This window comes from Zingiber officinale, chromosome 5A (assembly GCF_018446385.1).
Source record: "Zingiber officinale cultivar Zhangliang chromosome 5A, Zo_v1.1, whole genome shotgun sequence".
In the NCBI taxonomy this organism is placed as follows: Eukaryota; Viridiplantae; Streptophyta; class Magnoliopsida; order Zingiberales; family Zingiberaceae; genus Zingiber; species Zingiber officinale.
Window position 1 is genome coordinate 135688630 of NC_055994.1, and position 19214 is coordinate 135707843.

A 19214-nucleotide genomic window follows, 5' to 3' on the forward strand; every position below is an offset into this window, starting at 1 on the left:
TTGACGCCATCTTAGGTAAATCTAGAAATTTTATTTTCTGCAAATACCCATCCATTTGTAATTAATGCATTTCTTTTCTATCAGCTTTAGCAGTGATCATATCAAATAGTACGATGGACCACAACTTCCGCTGCTGAACATCGCACCGACAGTATATCCATCGCAGCCTGTCCCAGCGGCTGAGAACTACCATTTATAGTCTCTCTCTGATCTACTTCTATCAATAGGACAAACTCTCTATGAGTCTCACTCTCAATTTTATCATATTCACATGGGGAACCCCTTCCCCTTGTTACCTTGACCACCACATAGGAAGAAATTTCTTCCTTGTATATTTCTCTTCCTCTTTCTCTTGATCCCTCTTCTTTACTCGTAACTCGTAACTCGTAAAGAAAAATAAAAGAAAAAAATTAAATGTGATAAACAAATATGATGAAAGAGAATGATGAGAGAGAAAGAAGAAAGAGAAAGTGTGATGAAAGAAAATGAGAAAAGATAGTGTAATAGGAGAGAGCATGATGAGAGAAGATGAGAGAGAAAATATGATGTAAGAGAAAGTATGATGAGAGAGGATGAAGAGAGAGAAAATATAATGAGAAAAAATGAGGAGAGAGTGTGTGATGAGAGAGAGAGAGTGATGAGAGAGATTGAGGAGAGAGAAAGTATGATGAGAGAGAAAGTGTGATGAGAAAAAAAGAGAATAGTGAGTGTGATGGGAGAGATTGAGGAGAGAGAAAGTATGATGAGAGAGAAAGTATGTTGAGGAAAAAAAAGGAGGGAGTGTGACAGGAGAGATTGAGGAGAGAGAAAATATGATGAGAGCGAAAATGTGATAAGAAAAAAAGAGAAAAGAGAATGTGATGGGAGAGATTGAGAAGAGAAAAAAAAAGTATGATGAAAGAGAAAGTATGATGAGAAAAAAAAGAAGGAAGAGAGTGCGATGAAAGAGATTGAGGAGAGAGAATGAATGATGAGAGAGAAAGTGTAATGAGAAAAAAAGAGAAAAGAGAGTGTGATAGGAGAGATTAAGGAGAGAGAAAGTGTATGATAAAATGATGAGAAGGAAAATATGATCAGAGAGAACAAGGAGAGAGAAGTGATATGAAAGAAAAAATAAATAAATATATTTTGATATTTGATATTAAGGGAGAAAATTTTAGTTTTAGGTCAAGGGTATTTTTGGAATAAGGGAATATTTTGATTGATGAAAATAGAATAATGGCTCATTGAAGGGGAGGTACATGAGAATGAGTTATTACCCAATTTCAAGGATTCATTCTCTTATTTATATTCCTATTCCTATAATCCAAACATTAACAATGGTAATCAATAATTCTCATTTTCATTCTCCACTCCTATTTTCTTAAACCAAACGCACCCTTAATTTTATTTTTTTATAAACGTTCAATGAAATCAATGATACATGTGTAATTAACATACAACTCATATTGGTTTTAACACCAGTTATAACGCCAATGTGGAAGCCCTTACTTTTTATGTTATTCTTATTGCTTTAACTAATGTGTGTTTATCCATTAATTTCTAAGTTATGGTATGTGAAGCCCTTACTTTTTATGTTATTCTTATTACTTTAACTAATGTGTGCTTATTCATTAATTTCTAAGTTATGATGTGTGAACTCATAATAATAAGTGTTAATATTAAAATAAATATAATAAATAAAGGTATATATATATATATATATATATATATATATGATATTTAAATCTTACACTTTTTATAAGATATAACATCCGTGAATACCTGAAGCATTGCTTCTCGTTGTCCTTGAGCTCGATCACTAAGCCCCAAGCGATAGCAAGAGGATCGCCTTCTAGGAGGAGAAGGTCGAGAAGGTCCCTTCTTTCCCCGTATCCATGTGCACGGTTCTCGTCTCTCTATGGGGCGACCTCTACTCTTTAACGCTTGAGCACTTATACCAGTCACACAGTGGAAAAAACCAAACCAACAAAGGATTAATGAGACACGGAAGCCACGCTAACTTACCCACAACCTAGTACTTGCTTTGAACAACCATGTCCAGGGGTTACAGTGTCGCGGTAAGATATTTAGATTATCTTCCAAGTATTCATAGTTTGATCCTTAGCTATGACATATTTGTAAAAAATTTTCATTCAAATGAGGGTTGCAACCAAAGAATGCTACGCTTTTGGTTTATCTGGGGGCTGCGCATACTTCTTGATTTACTTTGATAGTCGATGGAAAAATTTTGTACGATCAAACTGATCACCCATAAATAGTTAAAGATTGTAACTGAGATTATCATTTGATTTGAGCAGCCGCAATAAATATTTTCTCTTCAGAAATTGTTAGAAGGATTAATATTTTTTTTTCACATGTATGGTATCATCGTAGGATATTCAGATTATTATCTAGGTATTCACGGTTTGATTTCCAGTTATAGCATATTTGAAAGAATTTTTCCTCCAAATGGAGGGCACAACCAAAGAATGCTGGGCTTCTGGGCTGGTCGTCGCGTGCACTTTTCGATTTATCCTGATGATCGATGGAAAACTTGTTGAATAGGTGTGAATGGAGAAGAGGTGGAAGAGGATAGAAACTCCCTTGTGAATGAGACTTTAGTCCCACATTGGGAGTTTCATGGTATGTTGGTTGATTTATGTTGATTCACATGCATTGAGGATGTGAACAAATGCATGGGGTGCGCAGGGGAGTGCAAATCTAGGGCTTGGATTGCATTGAACCATGTTGACTCGTGTACGGACACGACCTGCGCGCGTTGAATGCCGGACCGGTCAGGGCAAAATTTGCCCAAGTGGAACAACTAATATTTTGCCACATAAACCTTTTTGCTACTGTATAACTGATGCATTAAAGTCGAGATTAATGCAGAATCAGAATGGTTGAGCGATAATGAGTGAAACAGTGGGTGTTTCACTACTCGGCAAGTAATAGTCATTAATCAACCATTAGCATTGTTGTTAATCTGAGCTCCTATATAAAGAGGCTGCGATCACAGGCAGAAGATACACAAGCAGAAGCTCTCCACCTTCATTCTTTCATCGTCTGTCGTGCAACTCTTGCTTGGCAGAGTACCCGTGATAGCATTCGGATGTCACTCAGTTCGTAGTGACCACTAGTGCTTGGTGGAGTCACGGTCAACCATTTTATCCTGGGAAACAGACGATCCGAGTAAATCTCAAAGCACTGCCGGAGATGGGGTGAATCTGTTTCAAGGAAATTGCGTCAATCGTGGGCCTTGGTCAGCTCGCCCGGTCTGTCTCTTTGATTGCTCGGCCTGTCTGTTAGCTCACTCGATCGACCAGTATGTTCGCCCAACCTGTCTGCTTGCCCGGTCGACCTGTCTGTTCGCCCGACCTGTCTGCTTGCCCGGTCGGCATGTTTCTTCACTCGACCTGTCTGCTCGCCCGATCGGCTAGTCTGTTCGCCTGACCTGTCTACCCGCCCAGCCTGCCTTTCACTAGACCTGTCTGCTCGCCCGGTCGGTCCTACTGCCTGATCAGCCTTTCTGCCCGGTCGCTCTTACTACCCGGTTGGCCTCTTTTTGCCTCCCGATTGTGCTGCTCAGTCGGCTTTTCCGATCCGCTGCGCCCACTCGTGCTGCTCGGTCGATCAGCCCGCTTTGTCAATACTGTGCAAACTGCCTTCATCACCTAATAGAAATTAGCCCCTGCTGACCGCCTTAGATTATCGCTCAGGTCATCTTTATTATAAGTTGAATTTAAATTCTGTGTAATTTTAAATTCCGTTAAGTCTCTAAAATCTCTGGTAATATATTATTTTTTTAATAAAATTTTTATGGGTCGAACCGGTGATCTGAGAGTTGAGACTTGAGATTATTATTTTTTTTAACGATTTAATTTACCCCGGTGGAAAATTATGGGATCAAAGTGATATTCCATATTCGATAATGCTGAGTTCATCAATTTTTTCTTTAACAATTGAGTTGAAATTATTATATAAATTATTTAAGAATACAGCCGTCATTTAATATTGCTACCATTATTATAATAGTTAATTAATAACTACTACAATAATATTTTAATTTTTGAAAGTGATAATTAAATTTAAAATAATATTAATTAAATTAGTAAATAATTTATTTTAATATATTATAGCAGATTGCTGAAATAAAAATATTTTTGATAAAAAAAAATAAAATAAAAGCATTTTTTCGATAAAAAAATATTTTTTTAACGATTTTTATAATTAAGGCACACTTTTTGTTGTTGCCGTTATTCAAATCAGATATGGTGCTTACTGAAAGGCACCCACCAATTACCATTCGATATATAAATTCATGGCGCCGTGGAAGCAGCCCGTTCTTCTCTCTATACACGTGTCATTTGCATGAAATTAGAATTTTCTGCGTGTTCCCTGTGAGATGACTCCATTGCCATCGGGCTATGGTACCACAGTACAATTTAATTGTCCTTCAAAAGCGTTTACTTTCCGATATTTAGAAACGTTTACTTTCCGATTTATCTTTATCATCGATAAAATGATGATAAAATTTTTTTATTAAACTGAACTGATCCTAGAAATAATCAATAAGATGAAATAATCAATCTTAAAAATAATCAATAAGATGAACTGAGATTCTAAATAAAATAGGAGATGACTCCATTGATTTTTTTAATTTTATTTTTTATTAATATTAGATAATATCCTTAAAAAAATTGTCGATCATTGATACAAATTAGAAAGTATTAACTCTCCATCAACTTAATATTTTTAAGACAATCAATCATTTTTAAAAATATATATATTTATTCAATAAGTTGAATTCCATTCTTGGATGCCTTGTCTGAGAAACTGACAGCCGCTCCTGCAACTCCATTAATTTCCACTCTGGATATGAATGCTGCAAACGTCAGTATTTCGAGCTATTGGCAAACGGATGTAATGGAAAATATGACTGTGATGTTTGGAAATCAAAATAGAAAAAAATCGGTCCAATGTCATCTCCGGACAAACTCGGATATGGACCCCAATGACAACGAGTTGTTGGATGCTTATAAAACAGGAGGTTGCCCACGGACTGTGCCAACTGATACAGATGATAACTATTATTCCTGTTAATGTCAAGAAATAGACAACCAAATTTGATATTTTAAAAAAAAATACAATCATAAATTATTATTAATAAAAAACTTCCAACCCTAAAACAACTAAGCATGTATTTAAATAAATTCAAGACTCATAGCATTATGCTAAAATACTCTCAAAACCCAACTAAAAAAAAAAAAAATATTATTTTATTCCTACATCATTCTCTATATGGTGGAGAAAATTCACCTTCTGATTACTAATCATATCATCATAAAAAATGTTGTAAACACGTTACAATCTTCTTAGTAGGATGCAATGAAAAACTATTGAATCCATTGATTCCCGCACAAATATCCAAAACAATCTTCTAAATTTTATTGATGTATACACAAATGCCAAGAAATCGAAATACAAAACTCCTAATTCTTAAAAGAGGCAGTTACTGATTCCACAAGATCAACCTCGCTCTAATTCCATGTAAATAACTATCGATTCCGTTTATTCATGCACATATACCAAAAGGAATCTTTCAAACCCTATTAATTTTGTAAAATATCAAAAGATAGACAACCAAACTCAACATTTAAAAAAACCAGCACAGCCATATATTATTATTAATAAAAAACTTTCAACCCTAAAACAACTAAACATGTGTTTAAATAGATTCCAGATCCTAACATTACAAAAACAAAAATATTCTCAAAACCTTCAATAAAAATAATAAAAAAATTAAAATTATTCTTTGGTTCCGCATCACAAACACAACAAATAAGATGATTGAGTACGTTAATAAAACTAACAGTATATTATTTTTTATTGATCTTGTTTATGACATGAATAACATTGCATCCATGAATTAACATCCCAAATCTCAAGCACAAATTGTTGATGATATAACAATGAATCGTTTTTCTAGCATGGTTGCAGTTTTAATAGACGACTTTGCGCAAAGAGAATGACTGCAACTGAATATATCCTATAATTGTCATTTATCAGAAAGATCTAACTGGTTCAGAGCTTAAAAATTCATCATTCAATCTAAGAAAGCTTCCATGGCAAACAAACGTCTTCAACAAGTAAGGACACGTTCCCTGAGATAGGCATAAAGTCTGCAGAAATAAACAGTCCAGGGTTGTAGGCAAAAGAAAATGATTGCAGCGAAAACTAAATTGTACTACTCACTCCCTGAGGGGAATAGTTCCAATTTAGCGAAAGTCCCTGAACTACAATTCCCGAAGTCTCAAGTGAGAGTTCTTATTTTTCCCAACTAAAGGTAGGGATTGAACAGTTCATACTAGTAAGTATTCTCCAAAAGCTGCTAGGAGAATAAGCTCATCAGGCAGCCTCTGGAACTTATTGCATGCAAAAGAAAATAACATTAACTAACTCAGATAAGAGCAAACAAAAACATAAATGTGTTATAATTGTGGATCTAATACCCAAAGGGCAAGGGGCAAACATTGATTGATCACGTAATAACAAACTTTTAACAATTCTGAAAATGTAGTTAATTAGATAATTTCAAGTGTATTGTACTAGCATTCTTTATTTGCTTTTTCATTGCAGAAGAAACAGGTGGTTGGACTTTCGAATAGCAGAACTGAATACTAGTAATATGCTAAGCACATTAAGATATAACTGTCCATAACAAGTAGCACATTAAGATATAATTGAATACTCATTTATAAGCTAAGTATCATAGATATAACCAAGTCTTCAATTGATAAGGGTCACGCAAAACCTAAACAGGAGTGGCAATAATCAGATTCCATTTTTTCTTTAAAAACAACTCAAAACAGTCTCGTCCATTTGCAGCTACTGAATAATATAGTGAGAATTCTCACAGGTAGAGGAAGTCAACTCAACAAAAGAACTTAATTCACGTGGGAAAAGGATGGCTGCAGTTTGAAATTAATGATAGGTTAACAGGATATTATATATCTATTTGATATATTAATGATGCATTATTGAGTTCTTTGGGATCAGAAGGAAGTCTGCTGGTAGAAGGAATGTTTAAAAACCATTGATAGTACAGGCACAGATGCATATTAGATTACAAAATTTCAACCCAGTGAACCATAAACTCAGATATAACAACAACCAAGTTTTTATCTCACTTAGTGATACATTTCAATTCAGATATATAAACAAAAATTCAAGGATTAGCAAGTACTCCAATAAACTTTACTTCACGACAATACACTTCCTCACTGTATTAAATTTTGAATAGTACCAAACAGTTCAACAGTGGCAGTATCTAACGTGTAAAGATATTGATACCTATCATATTTAAAATTAAACAAGCATACTGTTCAATTAGTAGCCATAGCATGATCTTATCCTGCAAGCAATGAAAAAAAGATGACAGTTCAAAAGCTGCCAACTATTGTAAAGCAAGATAACAGTAATCGATGTAAAATACTAGCACTACGTATCAGCAATACAGCCAATTCATACCGCAGAGGTTGATGCAGCAGAGTCGATTATCCCCATATTAGTCCTGGCTAAACAGGTCCATAAGAACTGCAAAATCAGAAACTGGACACACTAAATTGATGCACTGTAGCAGTGATAAGCTATGGTCTTCATGGATCATAGTGCAGCCGCAGGCTGGACCCTTTACAGAACCGAGAGAATCAATAATATGTTGTTTAGGCAGAATAGTAACAGTACAAACACAATAGCTCGGGAAAGGATATCGACTTGGGCCAAGTTGATAATAACAATTCCAAATCCCAGCAACATCAGGATTAACAGTGCTAGACTAGAAATTTATAACCAAAACAAAACCAAATTGACTGATAAAAACAAGCCATAACCTGACAGATCCATATATTCAAGCATACAACGGTCTCTCAGTCCATGCCCCAGAGACATGGCCATTCTCGCAAACATAGGCCCTGACCACCGGCTCCCCATCGTCATGAAACCCAAAGACCCTCCTCAAGCAAAATGCAGAGTGAAGATCCCATGTCTCCCTGCAAGCACAGAAAGCACAAGCCAAGCCAATCTTAGCCTTGTTCGAGTCACTTATCGTCTTCCACACCCTCGACCGCTTGAAGTTTTTGAAGGCCCCCCTAAACAGCATGTACTTTCGCTTTTCCTCCGCGTGAATGCATCCAGGCCAGTCGCATATATACAGGCAATCGCCCCTATAGCGGCTGGCGAGCAGCTTGTTGCCCTGCTCACGGCTTAGAGTCCAAGGCCCCGTAGCCAAATGGGAGTTTAGCGGTCCCACCCACGGCTTCATCCTCCTAATGGGGGCAATCGAACCGACTGTGATGGCGTTATCGCCGGGGGAGGGTTCGATCGGAATAAAGGCAGCATCTTGAGCCTCTGAATTGTCGTAGACGGTGTCAGAGTAGAGGTCATCGAAGACGGACCAGCCGGAAACGTCGGAGGGGTCCTGTGATGGGGTATTTCGCGGATCGCTCGAACACGAGGACGGAGAAAAGGAGGAGCAAGAGGGAGGAGATAGATAGGGGCCGATGTCGCGCTCGAGGCCGAAGTCGGAGTGCTCTAGGAGGACGCCAGCGTGGTGGAGGCCGGGGCAGCAGACAGAGAGCTTATGAAGGGACGACCAGGCTTCGGCCGTGTCGGTGGTGGAGGAAAGGAGATCCGGTGGGAGGGAGCGGCAGCAGCTGGAGCGGCAGCAGACGGTGCGGACGAGAGAGGAGAGGCGGGAGGAGACGCAGGCGAAGCGGGCCCAATCGCGGGGATCGGATTCGAGTTTGGCGAGGATGTTGAGGATGACGTCGTCGGAGAGGAAGGCAAAGGGAGAGGAGGCGCCGTTGGAGGCGGTGGCAGCCGCAGCGGCGGGGGAGGAAAAAGAGGAAGAAAAGCGCGAGACCATCGGATCGATAGAAATTGGAACTTTTGGGACTTCTCGATTGAAATCGAAGTTAGGGATTGCAATGTGGATGAAGGTGACCCCATTTATAACCTTTTTACTCTACAACTTAATTTCAATTTACTTAAAAATGAAAACCAATAATAATGATAATAAAAAAAAATACTTACGCTTTGATGATAATGACATTATATTAAAAAAATAATGAAATAGGTAACATCAAAATTTGGCCCTATTAAAATAAATAAAAAAAATGCTCACAGTTATGGTCCAGAAGTCCAAGATTACACATGCCATTTGAAAGAAAAAAATCATATAAATATATCATAATTGGATATTGAACTACTACTATATAGACGATAACCTTGCACTACATCATAGTTGAGGGCTTGATAATGACATAAATGTATTCCGTGAAATAGGAACAGAGTTAAAGGGGAGCGATGGCAGTAACCATCCTCCTTCACTTTTTAAATATAAAAAATATATGAGGTATAAAAATATGGGGTGAAAAAGTGATGAATGAAAGATAATGATATGATCGTCTCCCTTAATATAAATATGTATATTTCGTCTTCGTATCAAATTTCTAGCTCTCTCCCTGTAGTGAAGTAGGATCTCTTTTCTATTATTGAGTTGAACATGCCCATTAATGATCTAGATACATTATTTTCTAATAATTATTCTAACTCGGTATTTTTTAATATTCCATAAAAATATTCAACATATGCACAAGATTTCGAGACAATTGATTATAGATTTAATTATTTTAGAGAAAAAAAATGCCCTTAATTATTTTTTAAAAAAGAAAAACTTTATAATTTTTTTTTAAAAAAATATATTTTTGTACAAGTGTTACTATAGTAATTATATCACATCTACCACAACGTACTACTGTATAAATGCTATAATGTGTTAAAATAAGTCTATTCAACTTAATCAAAATTATTAATAATTTTGATCTGACTTTATCAAGTTAAAATAATTTTTATAAAATTCAAAAAAAATATTTAATATAATAATATTTTATATATAGTAATTTTAATTAAATTAATTTATTTTATCATATTATAACTGCTCTATATTACATAGCTACTATCTATTATAACAACTATACTTGAGTTGTTATATTATTAAACCTCGAATAAAAATATTTTTGATTGATACACTTTTTAATTTTTTTTTTTATAAAAGAGATACTCTTTTCATAATTCTAATACTTATTTTGATAATTCTAATAGGATTAGATAGGGCCTTTTCATTTTTACCCATTATTTTAATTATTAAATGAGAAGAGTTAAGATTGACAACTCTTTTATAAAAAAAATATTGGCTTTATATAATATAATTAAATTTAATTAATCATAATCTTATCCTTTAGTCTCAAACATATAACTAATTTAAATATCATTTTATATGCATTTATAGGATAATTGCACCACCCCGGTGGAATTGTAATTGGAAAGAGGAGTTTCCCAATCATTCACGGTGTAGGATCGTGTCCGAGACTCATCTGTACTTCATGAATTTATTCAAATTGTCAATGGAAAAATTTTATGGAATCAAATCAATTATCTCTAGGTGAATAAAGGATAGAAATATCTGAACACCTGGTTTCTATAGGATAATTGTGCACAATCCATTAATGTGATAATGGATACAAATTGCTATGCCTACTTAAGGATCATTAAAAGCAAATAAAATGTTTGATGGGTGATAAGAGGTGTATTTTCTAAGCAATAATAATGAAGTTGAGGCACAAATGTGAGATCAAACTGTCTATTAATCAATTTGTAAGATCTAAATACCAAGTGAAAGAAAGAACTACCGAATTTACCTTATACCTTACAGGTATAATGTGAGATTAGACCCGCACTTTCCTACATTTCGCCTGTGGATAGTAACATCTGAATACATAGTAAAAAAACTGCTGGTACATGCGCACTGGAGACAATAATCAGTACACGTCACAATCAGAACGAGAATAACGCACAATAGAATCCAATGATCACACTCCACGTGAAACTGAGTCAGACAGCCGGAAAGGCCCAAATGGATCAAAGTGGAGCTAAACAATTTCTAGTCGCGTATTAGAAAAGCCCTCTCCCTAGCTAGAAAAAAACGAAGCAAGACATTGAAAATTAACCATGCCTAGAAACATGAGCAGCACTGGTCAAGACAGCTCATACGGAGGCATAATGGAGCAATTACAAAGAAAACATGAGCATCACTAGACAAGACAGCTCATACGGAGGCATAATGGAGCCAAAAAAAAAAAAAAGGCTCTCATATCTAAAAGATCTTCCCAGATTTCCTAAGAGTTGAACAAAAAAAATAATTCAAGACGCATTATGCAGGCTCGCTTCTTATAATAAACATTTTAAAATTCAATAATAAGAGTATACAAGTCAGGAACATTCAAACTCAAGTCTCGGTGTCTACGGATGACCAAACAGTGCATATTAGATAAGAGTACAACGGCAAACAGAAAGTCCATGGCCAGACAGTATTGCCGCTAATCCGATACTTAAAAAACTTTAAAATCAGCATCAGCGTGTTCCTTCCACATAACTTCACCTTAACGAGTACTGGGCATTCTAATCAGATCTTGCCTATGCAAAGCAAGAAAGTGTAAATAAATATACTTGGGAGAAATATAAGATCAATTTTCAAACATCTATTGAAATCATACCTCAGGTGAGGAAGATGGAGATGCGTTCTGGCTCCTAACAGTGTTTTTACTTGCAGGTTTGACATCACGGGGCTGCACAATAGATGATTGAGACCATAAGGTCATAACTCTAATTTACAGAAGTAACGGGAGATAAGATGATTAAGAGCGTAATTCCGACTTACAGAAGTAACAGGAGATAAGCTCCGGGTACTGTTAGGACTGTGTTTAGTAGGACTTTTATTTGCAAGCTTGTCATTATGAGGCTGCACACATACAGTTTAGTTGATCAAGATAATAAAACAGATGATTAAGACCATAATTCAAACTTCCAGAAGTAACTGGAGATAAGCTTCGGCTGCTGCTAGGAGTTTGCTCGCTAGGGCTTTTACTTGCAGGTTTGCCATTACGGGGCTACATGCATACAGTTTAGTCGAACAAGTAAAGGGAAAGGATAATTAAGACTATAATTCTAACTTACAGAAGTAACTGGAGATCTGGATCTTACTGGAGATCTGCAAAAAGTTCCAGAAAACTGAATTCAATTTCCATATTGCTGTTTAACTTAATTCAAAAGCCTGTCTTTTCCGCATCAGAATACATTCGGGAAGCAGAATAAAGGGCCCAAACTTCTTTTAAAGTATTGAATTCTTATTTTAAAAACATTCCGCTCGTTGATGAGATATAGTTGGTGCCAGCAACAAATTTTCAAGTACTTATTTGACAACATTTAACCTAAAAACTATCATGACTATAAATATCATGACCGTGAGGTGCAGGATACCAGGCTGAGAACCCGGGCAAGCACTCCCCTAATGTGCCGATTGCTAGCGCATTCAGAGCCTCAGCGCCCAACTCTGCCAAGGAAACTACACCCAGAATCCTGAGGGCCGCTTATAGCACTGGATGATGAATGAGTGGCAAAAGTTGTTCCTAGCACTTGTCCAAAGCCAAATCCACTTAGAGTAATCCAGTTTGTTATTGCAACCATTCCTTTCTGCCCCCAATGAGGCCCACTTGTCAGAAAAGCCCAGTTAGTGGTAAAGATCAAGATGTTCTGCAGGTTTCATAAACTGCTCGTCTATGAAACAGCATACCTTACAACACCAAAATAGTTGCAAGCATTTCCATCATATCCAATCCAGATCCTAATATCCAATCCAGAGATTCCCGCTTAAGCCCAAATCTAAAAAACAAACAAATTAACTTTCAAAGATGTATAGCTGGTCAGCAAGCACAACATCACAAGAACTGGCTCGTTAAAGGGACCAAAGTTAAAGTTACATATTGGCTTTCACTATTAAGTACCATTTTAACAAATAAAATCTTTCAAAACGCGATAGATACTGATAATTGAAGCAAAAATCCCAGTTGACATGGAAGAAAAAAGCTTGGACCATACTAATTAGACAGCATTGTAGTAAATTAATCAGCTAAAGAGAAACATGAAGTTAGTAGAAATGGTAAGAGGAAACATGCCAGTGCAGCAACCAAAATTTGCTTCAACCATGAAGAAATAGTTCAAACCCTGTTCAGTATATTTTTCCTCTATAAGATTCTTGTAGTTCTAGATGGATAGAAGAGACAAGTGCTCAATAAGCAAACAATGACAAAGTCATGTCAAGCCATTAATAATTTTTTAACAATTAAGTGAAACTGAATGACTACCTTTAGCTAGACAGTGTAAGAATGATAAATAGTTAAATACATTCATGTTGCTTAAATGGAAACAAACATGGAGACACAAGCAAGATAAACCATTCAACAAACCTAAATGCCGGCACAAAACTTCAACATGTCTACACTAGATTAAAACAAGAGAACAAATGCTAAAACCCACCTAATTTTGTTGAGGATATCCGATACCCCATAACTGAATACAAAAATTGTCTTCTTTTGATAACTAAATTTTTTCTACTGAATTCAGTACAGCATAGCTTTTATTGAATTTTCTTAATAATGAATATGATGTGTGATTCAGTTTGCTCCGGCATAAAGAATTCCCAAAATACAAACTCTTGTATGGTTAGCATATTATTCAAACCAACAATGAAAAAAAAACGTGGCTAGTTGGGCATTAAACAGCAAGACTAAAAAGCCAACGATGAAGCATGAACTCAGTTCTTGTCACAAAATGAATGACAAAATAATGAACTATATTTTATTTTTATTTTACTAAAATAATAATCTTATAGAAAATTTATGCAAATCAATTTAATGTAAAAATATAAATTAATAATTTTATTATCTTAAATTGTCTACAACTCAACTTCAAGACATTCCCAATTTGAGCTACCTCAAGAAATGAGCACTTGAATTTGTTAACCAACTGTCAACTGAGAAGCTAAATAAATAGCTTGGTTCTTTAAAGACAAAACTAAACTAAACTTAAACATGATCATGAGGAAGAACATGCAAACACGGAATAAATAATACTCTTGTTTCCTGATTACTTATAGCTAATCATAGCCTTGCAATCCTTCAGATAATAAACCTCACAAAAAAAATTGTTCATATATTCATCTGTATGAATAGAAAAAACTGAAATACTGAACCATGAAAACTAATTATCTTGCTGTGTTAGTCAATTGTCAATTTATACTTCTGGTGGATGTTAACAAACTGGATAATTTTTTGTTTTACTTTACCTTGATATTGAACGGCTACGAGAACGAGAAGATGCAGATCTTGACCGAGAACCAGACAAGGAACGACGTGATGACTGTGCCTTCGGTGACTTGCTGCTCGACAATTTATTATCAGACAGTCATGGAACATTTATTGTCATAACCATGAGAATAAAACATTACAAACCTTCGACTTCGGCTGCGGCTCCTACCATCGGCTGGACTTACACTTCTTGAATAAGAGCGGCTACGACTTCGGCTCCTAGACAAGCTTCTCTCCGAATCATACTGCTTCACCTATCAATATAAGAAATGATAGGAAAGTTGTGTGTAAGAAGATGCTTAAACATGATATTGAGAGATAAGGGAAGTGTCGAGTCAAGATACTCTTATATATGCCCGTGAAAATGCATTCCGGAACTCAGAGTCATCAAGCTTCTTAATCTGCAAGCATATGCTGGCTTAAGAGTCAAATAACATTTGAAGAACAAAATTCCTAATAATCATCAAAAAGTCATTTCCCCTTGATAACAATCAAATGCTGATACTTGAGAACAAGGCTAAGCAGGCTTAGAATGTGCTAAACTGCAAAATCAGAAATTAACTAGGGCATAGAAACTTACTGCATACTTCATGTCATCATAGTTTGTATAATCTACAATCCCATGAGTACCTGAAAAAAAAAGTTCGTGCATAAATTACAAATAAAACTTGGACAACTTTTAAATTAAGGAGATAAGTAGTTTCAACAAAAAAAGCAGGCCAAACTAACCATTGTTAATACGTAAGACTTATTAGTTTCAAAACTAGACACAGAATAGGATGAACATAGGACTCTTAAATGCATGGTATGAAAAGGACAAAAGACAACCAATATTATAGAAGGTGCAAGGTCTATATAAAAACAAAATCTCACAACGTCATTGCATTAAACATTAACCTACTAGAGTAATATAAAAAGAACCTCTATGGGGAAAACCATATTTATCAAAGCAAACATTAAAGATGTCTGACTAGAAAAAGCTTCTTTATTCATCTCATGAATGTAAATAGTAAATTACCTACAGTTTCATCTAAAATCAAATTTATGTACTGAATGTAACAAGTAGAATCATATGGCTTGACTACAGGCTACACGAAAATAATTTAACCCAACAATTCAATTCATTAACATGAGAGGTCAACGTAGATTATGATGCAAAACACAACCTGTCACATAAATAGCACCTAGCTTAGCTTAATGAAAATTTTTAATTGAAGAGAATCTTAGCTACAAGCTGTCATCTAAACAAGGCGGAAATGGTTCAGCTAATTTACATGAGAGACCATTGTAGATTATGATGCAAAACACAATCTGCCACAATAAATACCACTCAGCTTACAGAAGATTCTAGTGAACAGAATCCTAGCTATTAAAATGGAAGAAAAAAAATATAGGGTAAAGAGAAAAGTATCTTAGCTGTTCTAACATGAGTGATTTGATTGCAAAAGACAAAATTCATAATAGTTGGTTGGATATGTAAGAATTGTATGAAAATAATGATATGAGTCGAAGCAAACCACAAGTCCACAGAAAGTTACAGAGGTCATTCCACTAAAAGGAATCAAAGGAGAATATCATAATTGGTTAGATGCAAATTCAATTTTCAACATAACCATGGAGTGTAGGTCAGTTCATCACTTAGGTGGTTATATAAAGTCAGAGCAGCTAACCTCGCCCATTGCGAAAAACTTCAGAAAAGCAGACATCACCAGCTCGGCGCATGTGATCCTAGAGAAGATTTTTCCAAATTTATGTCTCAATTATATGGTGAACTTTACGCATTGACAATTAGATCATGAACAAACCTTCAAGTCTTGCCATGATGCCGAGGAAGGTAAACCAGTGACCATAACTACATAGAACCATGATGAAGCAAACTTATACACGAAATTAATCATCAGAGTGTAATCGCTTGGATTTTATGATACGGTAAATACTGACCACGATACTCGGTGCGCCTGGAAACACCACCGCGATGACCTCCACTGTTGTAGCTTCTATGCCTATCAAGTGATGACGATTGGTTCCTTCCGCCATGAGCAAGTTCCACCTACCCCAAAAAATTGCACGAGTTCATACAGCAAAAGTATTACACACCAAAAACAAAGAAAAAGAAACAAAAAACAAATAAGTGCCATTGATAAGCCCACCCGTAATTTGTGACCATCAAAAGTATATCCATCACGACCACGAATAGCATCTTCAGCATCACGAGGATCTTCAAACTGCAAGAAGGATTAATATAAGATCTAAGGAGAATATACAAGCAGTAGTTCCCTAAAATTGCACCTAATTACCAATTTTTTACAATTGCTATGGCTCCAAATATATGAAATTCACAACACTACTGAAGTAGAGAGACAACAAATAGTAGTGGTTGCTTCTCATGTATAGGTTTCTACATCAGATATACAGTCAAAGGAGTATTACCTCAATAAATGCATAACCTGGAGGCCTTGGAGGAATCTTCAGATCAATATCAATAATTGGTCCATACTGCAACATAACAATACTGAATATCAAACAAAGGAGTAGGGAGAGAAAGTAAAAAATAAATAAATAAGAGATATCAATGGTTCTTTAAGCTAACTAGAAAAGCAACAATATTTTATCCCAATTTGAAGATCCCAAATTATGAAAAAACAGATAAGAACTTATGGATATGATTTGAATCATTCATTGTTTTGAAGCAATTTAGAACAAAAGAGGTAGGAAAATATTAAAACACAAAATTTCATGAATAGTGAACCTGAAATAAACTGCAAAACAAGAATACAGAACATACTAGAGCAACAAATGGAGTTAGGACCAAAACAATGCATCATCCGCATTCAAAGAGGGCAGTAAGCGGTAGGTAGGTATGTATTAGTACAATACTGCAATATGGCATATATGCACAAAAATGGAGTTATATCAGCTGACAAATCTAGCGAGTCCAATACTTATTGACTGAAGGAATACAAAGAATCTTCATCAAATGGCCATTACACTATTCCAACTTTCGCATATTTGAAGAAGATCTCAATTTAACAATTCTATGAAAGATTTCATTTTTTTTCCTGCATGAATATTTTCTGTGTAGTATACTAAGACAATCAAAGCACTTTTTTTCCCCCAATAAAAAACATAAGGACAAAGATTAAGCTTCCATGACATATTTCATTGGTAGCGAGGAAGATGATAAAAAGGTAGTATTTTGAGCAAAATCAAGAGGAAAAAGTAAGTGCTGTCACTGCAACTTCCTTTTCCTACATGTCTGCCCAATTGGGGCCGAAATAAGACTAAGGAATTGGATAAAATCTAATTCCTTCTCCTCTCCTCTTTCTTCCTTGTGAAGGGATGAAATTGATAAATATTTTTTACTTTTTAATACTTCCTATTTCCCTCCAAGTAAACACACCATTTAAAGTCACTCATAGCAAACGGAAGGATTTTCCTCCCAACCCAAAAAATTCAAGATTTTCTTCAATAAGAACTTCTACGTAAGAACCAAAATAAAGATTTTATAACTACTCTAGCAAAAGGGTTTCATTCAACATGGAAAAAAAGAAGAGATATGCCGATGAGAAGCAAAAAAAAAAAAAAAAGAGCAGACCTTGTGGAACAGATCTTCCACCTCTCTTTCACGTATGTCCCCTGGGAGATTGCCGACGTAGATGGTTCGACTGTATCGCTTACTCATGATTCCTTCACAGAATATCAACAACAATCAAAAAATAAGAAAAAGTCAAAGAATCGTTCCACAAGTCGACGGCACTAGATCCACCTAAAACTTCAACTTTTAGTTTTTTATTTTTTGAAAAAAAAAAAGAAGTGAAAAAGAATGAAACAGTGAGAATAGGTTTACAGAAACCCTAGGGCGAAATCAAGAAGATCGTGAATCCAGTAATAAGAAAGAAATCATCAAAACTTAATAACCGGCCAAGAGAAATCACAGAGAAGCGGAGAGGAAGAAAAGAAACTTCACCTCGGCGATAGAAGAGTCGGTTCCGCTCGCCCGCTCGGTGTGGACCAGGTACAAGCGTTCGGTTTTGGGGCTTCGAGGGTTTCGACGAGGAAGCGGGCCTGCGGACGGTATTAATTTATGTCGCACATTTGTATTCGCACGGGTGGTCACAGTTTGGAGAGGGTGTGATGGGCTGTTTGGATCGATTCAAAACAGAATATTATATAAAAAAAAAATCTTAATCCGAACCCAATTCCCAATTCGATCCGAAAATATCAACTCAAAGTTAAATAACCCGATCAACCAAATAATACGTCCGACCTGAAAAATAAATTCTTCTAATATATTTATAATTTTTCTCTTTTATTTTAATATTTTATTTTTATCATATACTAACCTTTCGTAAATATTTAAAATAAAATTTAATTTAACCTAAAATATCTTAAATTTTATATTCGAAACAATCTGAATTAACCTAAACTTAAACCAATCTAAAACCCCCTAGTCACAATCCAATCCAATTCGAAAATCTTTAACCTTAATCCGATATTTTCAAATCGACTAGGATTAGTGGATCAGGTCCATCTTTTACAGCCCTAATTATGACTTTGAGTACAACATAATAATAAAATTAACCGTTCCTTTGGGGTGGTGCGATAGTTAAAACATAGGATATTGTCATATGAGGTTTTGGGGTCGAAACTCGGTATGACCGAGCATAATTTTTCCATGTCTTGATCATTTGTACTAATGGTTAGTTTGACGTCTTTTTGCCACATAATAATAAAATTAACAAAAAAAAACAAAAATCTCAGTTGGAGCACGCGGTAAAGGCATTCCACACATGAAAAATCACAGTTCGATTCTCCGAAGTACCACATATAGAAAAATACTCGAAGTTTATATTCGCAAATAGAGTATTATTTCAACGTTGAAATGGCCTTACAAAGACAACAAAGACGGTGGAGATCAACTGTCAATCGTATCCATATGACCGTTTTCGGATGCATTCAATGGGCGAA

At 35.5% G+C, this 19214-nt stretch overlaps 2 protein-coding genes across 12 annotated transcripts; both read right to left on the reverse strand.

Moving 5' to 3' along the window:
* Positions 1–7679: 7679 nt before the first annotated feature.
* LOC121981974 (phytochrome A-associated F-box protein-like) lies at positions 7680–8985 on the reverse strand. The gene has a single exon (XM_042534794.1). The coding sequence runs from the start codon at positions 8906–8908 to the stop codon at positions 7892–7894; it is 1017 nt and encodes a 338-aa protein (XP_042390728.1). The 5' UTR covers positions 8909–8985; the 3' UTR covers positions 7680–7891.
* A 2286-nt stretch (positions 8986–11271) lies between these two features.
* Positions 11272–18374, reverse strand: LOC121981975 (serine/arginine-rich-splicing factor SR34-like). Of its 11 annotated transcripts, none has more exons than XM_042534796.1 (16): positions 18214–18374; positions 17842–17933; positions 16677–16742; positions 16397–16471; positions 16188–16296; positions 16052–16098; positions 15917–15974; positions 14827–14876; positions 14591–14647; positions 14391–14500; positions 14225–14317; positions 12058–12091; positions 11919–11990; positions 11762–11842; positions 11598–11669; positions 11272–11512 (listed from the first exon to the last, which is right to left on the reverse strand). In XM_042534796.1, exons 2-16 carry the CDS (start codon positions 17926–17928, stop codon positions 11507–11509), a joined length of 1017 nt encoding a protein of 338 aa, XP_042390730.1. In that variant the 5' UTR covers positions 17929–17933; positions 18214–18374; the 3' UTR covers positions 11272–11506. The 11 variants fall into 11 exon arrangements, 6 of the variants coding, with proteins under 6 accessions (XP_042390730.1, XP_042390729.1, XP_042390731.1 ...); XM_042534795.1 differs by having other exon boundaries at positions 11272–11517; XR_006111962.1 differs by adding an exon at positions 12674–12762 and having other exon boundaries at positions 11272–11517; positions 11762–12592.
* Positions 18375–19214: the final 840 nt, after the last annotated feature.